Raw genomic sequence first — 10,722 nt, forward strand, 5'->3', positions numbered from 1 at the left:
ATGGAGTTGGAAGGATAAAAATAAAGCATTTAATTTAATGTCAAATACCCCCATCTTAGTTAGAAAGGCTAGTTACTTGTGTCGTCAATATAGTCATATATTTAACAATAACTATAAATGAGAAACTGTGCTTCTCCCTCTGTGAGACACATAATCCATTGTTGGTTAATTCACCTGCTTTTGATGCTAATGAAATGAAATTCCCCCTAAAACTGGAATGCTTTTGCAGGTTTTGCAGGTGGCCACAGACCTTTGCTCTGTCCTGAATGGTGCTGAGCTGTGTGCACAATAAATGATGCTGGGACCTGATCCCATGTTCATGTAGTCTGTTTCTGACAATATAGCCAGAAACATGCACATGAGTAGTCTGCTGGAGGGCGTTTTGTAGGGCTCTGGCAGTGCTTCTCCTGTTTCTCCTCCCACAAAAGAGCAGACACTGGTCCTGCTGCATGGTACAGCCATGTCCAGCGCTCCCTGTGCCTATCTCCTAGTATCTCTTCCAAACTCTTGAGGCTGTTTTGGGAGATACAGCAGACCTTCTTGCAACAGTGCAAATGTGCAACCTGAATGTGCTGCAGGCATCATCTTGTGCTCCCAGTAGTGAATCTGTCCACCCAAGCATTCAGTTAATATAGAAAGCAGATATTTCTGAAGGGAAGTTCTCTGATATTCTGGGCTCAAGTCTTTTATTTGCTGACATTTTTGTACAACATCATACAGTCAGACCCATGTGTTAGCGTCAATCCTTTAAAACCAAAGAACCATTTTGCAGCAAACTGCTACAAAGATAAATTAATTATAAAAGTGACAGAGATGCCAGTTGACTGTGTAATAAAATCAACCAATTCAATCAATTAAATCAATTCACCAAACAAAAAGCCATGGGATCAAAAGGAAAATAACACAAAACAAATATATATAACACACATGCACAAGTCTTCACCATCCTATTGACCAATATGAATACTTTTTGTATTAATAGCAGGTCATATTTTATGTCTTTAGAGCACTTCTGAGGCAGTGTGTCATGTTTGTTTTGGTCCCTTTCTTCCTCTTTAGGAGTCAGTGATGTTACAGTTTTGTGGGAACAAGCTGGATAAGAAGGATTTCTTCGGAAAATCAGATCCGTTTCTTGTGTTTTACCGCAGCAACGAGGACGGATCGTAAGTTGACAAGTGACTTCTTATTGATATCCAGCGATTACATACTCAGCTATTATACACATAAAAACACACATGCAAAAATTTCTGAAGTACATATAGACTCCGAGCATGACGGTTAATGCTCTAAAAGCTTATACACGGAGGACGTACAGTAGGAGCTAAGCCGCCTGTGTGATGTTACATAATGCTTCCTGTTGTATGAGTGACTTATGCCTTCCATTCAGAAGCCGTAGATGCAGAGGTGAGCGGAAATAATAGCACAGAGTTGACATGAGAAACATAAAGAGAGGATGGATGGATAAGACAGAGTTAAGTGAAAACTGCGTGTGGAGGTTGCAGTTTCTTTGCCCTGAAGATGCTTTTATTCAAGTCGACTTCAGCGTCTCGCACTTAACACATTTTCTTTTAGTGCAGCTGGGTATTTACTGATGCAGCCTAAATGTTCCGCCGCAGGGTTTAACAGCAGCAAGCCGTGGTTACAAAGAGCCAGTCCTGATCCCTCATAAAACAGAAACTGGAAGCTGTTTCTTCAGCTAAGGGTCAAGCTTCCTGAAACGCATTTTAAATGATGCTCTCCCTCAATGATAAGGAGAAGAAGCACTGAGGGCTTTGTTTTTGTTTTGTCTTTTTCTTTAACTTTGTATGTCTCGCAGGTACACCATCTGCCACAAAACAGAGGTGGTGAAGAATACTCTGGATCCAGTGTGGCAGGCTTTTAAAATTCCCGTCAGGGCGCTGTGTAATGGTGACTATGACAGGTATAGTAGGACACACAAGGGGATGCATGAATGTTTACAGTTAAATGGAGAGAATATTAATATACACAACAGGAACAGGAATATAGGTGAGCATATTTTTAAGCAGAGTCAAGCCAAGACATGTTTGGATTTGTTTGTGTTCTTATTGCGGCACAGATGGAGAAATTCTGGGTTAATAACTTTGTTTAAAATAATAATTTGGCTGATAACTCATGTATATGCTAATATTCCTTTTTGTGTGTCTAATTCTGTTTTGGTCTGAAAGTTAAAGTTTTTAGCTCTTTATCGTCCTTTGAATACTAAATAGGCACAGACAAGACTTAGGTAAACTAGATGTTTGGGCGATGTTTAGGAGCTCCTTTGTATGGAAGCCCGTTTCTGCTACTAAATTTTAAAAAAGTATCCATATCTCAAAATTTCAAGTTATCTTTCTCGCAATTTTGACTTAATAACTCGAAATTTTGAGAAAAGTAACTCAAAATTTCGAGTTAGCGCTGCCAATCAGTAATCTATGTGGAATGCGCACTCAAAACTGTATCGCAACAAACTGGCGCTTTCGAGAGTACGTTTGTAGATAGCAAGGCCATGTGATTCAGCTAATAACACAAAGATTCCATCATTTGTGAAGCCACGATGAAAATAATTAGCAATTTGTGCATTCATGACTGGCTGTAATACCGGTAACTTAGCTGTAGCGTTTGTAGCTGAGGGCTTCAGCTTCCGGGTAACAAGGAAATGACAACAATCACGTAGATTACCGATTGGCAGCCCTAACTCGAAATTTTGAGCTATTAACTCAAAATTTTGAGTCAATTTTTTTGACATTTTGAGTTAATATGTTATTAGCTCAAAATTTCCAGAAAATAACTCAAAATTTTGAGAAAGATAACTCAAAATTTCAAGTTATGGATACTTTTTTTTTTAAATTTAGTGGCAGAAACGGGCTTCCATACCTTTGAGATCCTTTTAAAAATTATTTAGTAATAAGTAGTAAGTAAGTAAAGCGCTTCCTTACTGTTAGCTTGCAGAAAAATGATGCATGCTAATGACAGTTTACTGTAGTTACCCAGGTTTTTACAATTTTAGTACAGTGTAACTCAGGTAGTGCGACAGGCCAGGAGTTAAACTAAAGAAAATGCTATAGAAGAGTTACAGAAATGACCAGGTTCTGACATGTTAGCATTAACATGAAGATCCAATCGGAAATAAAATTAGACAACTTGGATCTTCAGAAAGTCCTGACTGATACAGCTATAAGCCATTCTTTCAATTGTTTTAAAGGACTACAGTCAACAGATATGAGTGTCAAACTTTGTTTTTTCATGGATAATTTATTTTTAACCTCCTAGGACCTGGCATCCACATATGTGGACATCACATTTTGGGTTGTCTAGACCAAAATACTAAATTTTGCTCTACAAGTGCCTGATATCCTCGTACGAGGACATTATACTCCCACTGTTCTATCAAAATTTAAAATGAATTTCAGAAACAAAAATCAGGTTAAAAAAATAAATAAATCAGGTAATTCTTTGTTTTTACATTCATCAGGTCCCAATCAGCCCAAATAGCAGAGAGAAATTAAAAATGCATGCCATGAAAGAGTTGCTGTGCCATAAAAGAGCATGCATAAAAATATAACAGTAGAATGCAATACTGTTACAGTTAAATGCTTCAGAAATCGTTAGAACACAGAGCTGTAATTAACATTTTAATTTTATTTTGTTGCAGAGTGCACTCTTTGTACAGGTGTCTATTTCTAAGGTGACAGCTACAGATTAAAGATTTGGAACCTAAACCTGGATACATTTAAGCATTAAAGCTTACCAGACCGTAGTCTTAGAAAGGAGATGTAGAAACTTCTTTAGTTTGTCTAGAACTTCCTCTCTTTGCTGAGGACATGTGCATTCCACAGACCAGTGGCCAGCTCTATAAACAGAAAAATAGTAAATCTGTGGTGCTGATTGATTTTTCTTAATGGGATTTCACTCAATCCACTTGTTTCTCTGCACAGGAGCATTAAGGTGGAGGTGTACGACTGGGACAGAGATGGAGGGTGAGAGAGCAATGCTTTCCTGCATGTTAAAGCTACAGTGTGTGGTGCAATGGTCCATGAATTTATGCAGTATCATTATTTAATGTATTAAAACTACATTCTAAAAAGAGAGATACCAGCGAGACTGTTATTGTGTGTTCTTAAAATCCAAAAAAGCTGCCCTGATAACATCAGAGCATATGTGCAAAGTAGGGAAGTGCTTTTGGGATTTTGCTAACAGACCACTCTCCAAAATGGATGTCCTTATACACACTCTTGTTTTTCACTGTTAAAGAGTAGACACTGCGGAAAAATATCTCAGCAGAGCCCTGCACGTGACAACGCTCCCTTCTACTTCAAATATACAACACATTAATTATTAATATTTTCTGAACTGTCTCTCAATGGTTACCTTCATGGTGTCAGGCAGGGAATAAAGATCGTGTTTATCTTTTGAAGCAAGTGAATTCCCAGTACTCAGGGGCACAGTTTGCCCCTTCATTGTTCATTTCATACACAGTTTGTGACATTTCAAGGGCGTTTTGCCCTGAGCTCCTATTAATATCTGACCCTGAATTCCAACTCTGCTGATTATCTCTGTGAAATTACATAAATGGTTTCTACACCCACGCCTACAGTAACCAATGAGCTTCTCAGTGATAGTCCTGCTCCTTGAAGAAGACTTCAAATATTATGCACACTACAAACAAATTGATCCAATCTGTTATTCTCTAGCAGGCATTTGGACCATTCCTCTTGTCATTATTATTATTTTTACTTTTCCTGACACAGCTTTACTACAGTGTTTCCTGTTTTTAGCAATGGCCTAATGTGACTCTGTGTGTGTTCTTACAGCCACGATTTCATCGGAGAGTTCAGTACAAGCTACAGGGAAATGTCCAGAAGCCAGTCACAGTTCCACATCTATGAGGTGATAATCCAACTCCTTTTCCCCACACCTTTCATAATATTAATTATTCATTATTCTCTCATCACGATATCTAATTCAATTCAATTCAGTTTTATTTGTACAGCGCCAAATCACAACAGTCGCCTCAAGGCGCTTTATATTGTAAGGTAGACCCTACAATACATACATAGAGAGAAAAACCCAACAATGAGCAAGCACTTTGGCAACAATGGGAAGGAAAAACTCCCTTTTAACAGGAAGAAACCTCCAGCAGAACCAGGCTCAGGGAGGGGCGGCCATCTGCTGCAACCGGTTGGGGTGAGAGAAGGAAAACAGGATAGAAGACATGCTGTGGAAGAGAGCCAGAGGTTAATAACAGGTATGATTCAGTGGAGAGCGGTCTATTAACACATAGTGAGTGAGAAAGGTGTCTGAAGAAGAAACACTCAGTGCATCATGGGAATCCTCCAGCAGCCTACACCTATTGCAGAATAACTAAGGGAGGATTCAGGGTCACCTGATCCAGATATCTAACCAAGACATGAACCTTCAAACAGCTATTTGAGCTCGTAGAGCGGTGTTAACATATTATTAATGTGAGGGGTTTACACAGCTTACGTGTCAACACTGTAAGGGTAATACTCTCTGATACACCCACTGAACGAGAATAAAACGTGCTTCAGAGACTGTTACCCACTGTTGCATGCCGTTGCACAATGTTTAAATAAAACATGTCATTCAACCTGGAAACAGCAAAATGCTGTGCCCCATTTTCAAACTGAACATACCCGAGGCAAGTTGTTATTAAAAAATATCCTCACAAACATTTTAACTAGTCCATGCAGGAGATCGGGCATTTTTAACAAAGAGAATGCTTTGAAAAAAGTGGAAATAATTCAAACGCATGTAGTTTTTCACTTGAATATAGGACACATTGTGCAACTTCAAAGCATTTATAGCGTAATCTCTGTACAACAGTTAGTATACAACAGAAGCTGCACAATAATTAGAGCAATACCAGGAGGACATGTGATCTGGAAAGCTTCTATGTTGTGGTCAGTCTACAAAAGATTAGAAAATTATTGTTGGATTTATTCACTTTTCACTGATTTAAAGTACACATTTTTCATGCTATATTTTCAAGTTGAAACCAACTGTGGTCACACAGTTTAAACAAATGATTTAGTTCATGCCATGCTCAGGACAGCTGTATTTTTCAACCTCAGTGCCATTAAGGTTTAATACTTTAAATTTGGTGCCATGACAAATAAAGTAAATACTTCGATCTAATAAAATTTTATAGGCTACAAAGCACTAAATAAAAAGAAACAGCTAAGTAATGATATCAAGTCATTAAATAAAAATAATTGACATTATCATGAAAAACTGGAATACTAGAGTAAAGAACTGCAGGTCTGTGGGACTGAAGTGGGTCGGATGAGGCTCACTTCTATCTTTAATCACAGCATTGCGTCCATACAGAAGAACATTTACAGTAGTTTTTCCCCACACACTGCAGCGTGAGCACAGGCTCAAAGTCAGGAAAAGTCATTTTTTTCTGTGTAATGTGAACATAAGTTTTGTCTCTCTTCCCCCTGGGGCCAGAAAGCTAGATGAATAAAACCAGACAAACACATTCATCAGAGGTTGGAATCTGACTGCTCTTACGTTCGTGGATTGTCAGTATACGATGCATCACCTTGATCCGGTAGTTTATAATACCAGGTGCACATGTTCTGAGTTGCATATTTTACGTTATGTTTGAGTTTTGTCCGAGTCAACATTTTCTAGAGCCACCTTCGAGTGTCATTTCTCACCAGTGGGAGTGTATATTATCTTCCTATAGTTTTCAGCAGTTTTTGCCTGTCCCAAGGAGGTTTGTTTCAGGGTTCAAGGATATCTTTCTGCTTGATCGTGAGGTGGCGTTTAGGGCAAGTTAGAAGTGAATTTCTAGTCTGGATCCAACAATTTTGGCAAGAGTTCCTCAGCATTGCTTGATAGGACAAAATTGCTAATTTCACATCATATTTGAACGAGCAAATTGTAAAAAGAAAACAATGGTAGAAATAGTCTTTTCTATACAGTCTTTGATTGCTCTTGTTATTTATTTGTAGCTCACATAATAATCTAAAATGTAAAAGACTCACTTTATTGTTGTGTTCATTTGTATTCCAAAGACTGAAATGGAGCATTATAGCTGGGATTATACACGGATTCTTTAATTACAGTGATTAACAGGCTGATATACAGCCATCCAGATGGAACTCACTAATATGTGTACTGCACGCTGTTAAGCAAGTTCCCTAAACGGCTGTGCTTCCCTCTTGTCCTCGTTGCAGTTTGCTGACTGGTGTATCAGCCGTGTTCAAGCTAAGCATAAATCACTGAAAGTTAAGAGTCAGTAAAACTATGAAGCATAATCTGGAGAATAGATGTGGGGAGAGCAGGGTGCTCTCTCCACTCTCGTGTGATGTAACTGGGGGTTATCAAATCATTTAGACCAGTGCTGTCTTCAGCTTCATCAATCCTTAGCTCAGTTTTTAATTTTCTCCAAAACAGAGAAAATCAATTGTTCCTTGAGCAGAGGACAAGTAATAGAATACAAAATGAAGTGTGTGAACATGTTCTGAAAAATGTTTGGGGAGTGTGTACACTCTGTTGGAAGCCTCTATTGGAAGCAGTGTCCTGTGGCATTTGGAATACATGAATCTGAAGAGGGAGAGTAAACAGAGCTATTTCCATCAGTAACACCCACTGCAGTGTGCTGATGGAGATTCAGACATGTTTAGTTTTAAGAAGGCATGTGTTTTAATTTATGGAATAATCTGTTTTGATGATTCAAACTGATTTCTACACAGGTGCTAAATCCAAAGAAGAAGGGGAAGAAGAAGAAAAAGTACCAAAACTCAGGAACGGTATGCTGTTATTGTTACTCAAGTTGTCCTAATATGTTGTCTGAACTTTCATGCCATGTACCGATACAAAGTGATGCCATATAAATTCTGTACTTCCAATGTTCCCTAAAACCTTTCTTCTGCAATATCATAACAGTGCCATCCTCATTTTTATGTGCGTGAAGCATCTGATGTTTACTGTTATCATCGCTAAACTTAAGGATTAAAGTGCCTTATCAAAAATGGATTTTTTTTATTGGTGAGATGTATAGAGGATTTTATCTCAGGTTATTTTCTCAAATATCCCCCTCAATGTTCAGAAATGTTTGGTTTGTTTTCTCATATTTTCCTTACAGTGGTGCAAACGTCATATTAACAGTCCATTAAGAATCGGCTTACATCCACTGTTTTCAAGGTCAACTTAATATTTTATTAGTTAAAAAAGCCTTATAACTTAAAAACTGTAATTTTTACAAGTATATTGTCCTCATATGGAATGTACTGGATAACAATTTGAAATATTTCACATTTGACCTCTGACCTCTCCTTCAAGGTCTAAGTCTATATAATGATACTATATATATGGTTAAACTATTTCTTACTGCCATTGTTTGTTTTGACAAAACATTGGCATATAGAGAATTATATAATGATATATACTGATCCTAAATATCACATTACTTGGACTTCTTTCTTTCTTCTTCAAGGTCAAACATGTAAAACTCATAAAATGTCTTTTATGTTTAAAACTACATTTAAAATTCTGCTGACTTTGTTTTTGTTACCAACATGTAGGAAATGCTGCTGGTTTATGTGGACTCTAAATATCACATTATAGTTTACATTAAAATATCATATCATATTTGACCTCTGACCTCACTCTAACATTTCACATCTGTCTTTGTTTCAAGTTGACCAAAATTACATTATTTTTTACTGAACTACAAGAACAAAGAAAATAAAATCAAGATATAGAAAATACAAAACAGTTTCCTTAAAAGTAAATACTGCCTAGAGAACGTGCTGCCTTGGTGGGGTTTTTCGCTCTCAGCACTTCTTGATTCTCCTTTATGGTTTTACCTTAATTCTGGCATCTCGACACACACCTTGTCATCTGTACCATGAGCTGAAAAAGTTCTGAGCCACCTGCACTTTGCTTCTATGGGAGCTGCTTGACATGAAGCTCCCAGTGCAGAATTTTTGTGGTGATGTTACATGCTCATCTGGGTTCAAAAGCAAATCCCCCCCCCCCCACACACACACACACACACACACGCACATGCAGATAAAAAAATCCTAATCTGGTTTATTTTCTCTATGTCATCTCTGCATGTGTTGGTGTGTTTAGTCTTATTTAGTCTTAGCTTAATAAAATACTATTAGAATTATAAAATAGCATAAAAACCACAGTGGAGCAAAACAGAAAAGATCACAGCCCTAAAAAATAAATGTTAGAAACATTTGATCAGTGGTGTAAAAATGTCTCATCAGAGAATCAGGTGCTACAGTGACAGATTCACACTGCACAAGTACTTCCTGTCTAATTGGCGCACATGTCTGCCTGCAGGTCACTCTGCTGTCCTGCCTGGTGGACACTGAGCTGTCTTTCCTGGACTACATCAGAGGCGGGTAAGGTCACAATAATTGATAGCATACAGTACTCAATTAGGCAGCAACATTAATGTCATCATTAAATTCTGAATGGCCTGGAGTTAGCAGTGTAGACGCAGCAGAGAGGACTGCCGCTGCCTTTTATCTCCCACTTCCAAAATGAAGACAGACAGCTGCCGATAACCTGCTGCTTAATTGCTCATGCTGCGTGCTTTGAAACATGCTATCATATAATCTGGCTCGATTGATGGCTCTCTGTTTCTCCTCATGTGACTTATTTATTCTGTTCTTTTATTTCTTGTAGGACTCAGATTAATTTCACAGTGGCAATTGATTTCACAGCATCAAATGGTGAGTGTTTTAAAGCTCTGTCCACATATTATTGAAATCTCTTTAGTGTATCAACAGATAAAATGTTGCAGGCTAACGATCAGACCTTTATATGATTTGAACCTTTAAGAGACTGCTTATCCGCTCATTTGATGGCTCTTCACCCCTTAACTTGACTAAGAAGATAGAACGGCTGAAAGCTGGATAATTATTAGAACGCTATCTGTTGCTCTAAATCTCTGAGCTCAGCTTGATTTTACTTGTTAGCCAAAAGTTTCTGCCTCTCTGGAGAACGAAAGCCATTACTCCCACATTTTGCCCAAATTTATTTTCAGTTTAGATTGTTGTGTTCATGTAGTGGCGGTTTATAAAACCCACAGGAAAACCACAATGCATTTATCAGAACAACTTAACGTCAGACAAACAAAATGAGCTATTCTGCACGGATGACTTTGTCAGGGATGAGTAATGTTCTCATTTCAGCAAAAGATGATTTAGTGAGTCAATATATGTTATACAATTTTAGAGACTTCTTTCTGCCACAAGAGATATTAATGAGTTTCTGTGCTGCCATCAAAGCAGCTCCCACACTGTAAAGTAATAGTGGTGTGATGCATCTATTTATAATGTATGCATATTATCTTCATTAGTTTTTCTTTGATCCTATTTGTAAAACAGGTTGTTCCAGACTGTTACAGCTGTCTCATTTCTTTAATAATGTTGCGCAAACAAAGCCGTAGGCTACAAGTTTTCTCAAACCCAAAGCCAACGCTGAACTCATTTCAAATGAATATTATTATTGTGACCCAAATCTAATACACCATGTTCATCTGGGCCACAGAGCACCCTTGGTTTTCTAATTATTATTATTATTATTATTATTATTATTATTATTATTATTATTATTATTATCTGGCAGATGTGTCACCGCATAGTCCTGCAAGGGGTGCAAGATTTATAGTATGAGTGACCTCCTCGCCGCCACAGCTTCCAAATACTGTCGGTTATTTGGATTCATGCT

General features: G+C 37.8%; 1 protein-coding gene across 2 annotated transcripts in view; it reads left to right on the forward strand.

The window, feature by feature from the left end:
• The window catches only part of LOC102304798 (copine-8), a 47,400-nt gene that overhangs the window by 20,328 nt on the left and 16,350 nt on the right, over positions 1–10,722 (forward strand). For both annotated transcript variants that reach the window (XM_005935594.3, XM_005935593.3), the window contains exons 4-10: positions 1,060–1,163; positions 1,817–1,921; positions 3,936–3,977; positions 4,812–4,887; positions 7,725–7,781; positions 9,328–9,389; positions 9,676–9,722. In XM_005935594.3, coding sequence (XP_005935656.2) covers positions 1,060–1,163; positions 1,817–1,921; positions 3,936–3,977; positions 4,812–4,887; positions 7,725–7,781; positions 9,328–9,389; positions 9,676–9,722 — 493 coding nt within the window. The remainder of the gene's footprint in view (positions 1–1,059; positions 1,164–1,816; positions 1,922–3,935; positions 3,978–4,811; positions 4,888–7,724; positions 7,782–9,327; positions 9,390–9,675; positions 9,723–10,722) is intronic.

Source organism: Haplochromis burtoni, unplaced genomic scaffold (assembly GCF_018398535.1).
Source record: "Haplochromis burtoni strain Fernald_Lab_line unplaced genomic scaffold, NCSU_Asbu1 Contig_197, whole genome shotgun sequence".
NCBI lineage: Eukaryota > Metazoa > Chordata > Actinopteri > Cichliformes > Cichlidae > Haplochromis > Haplochromis burtoni.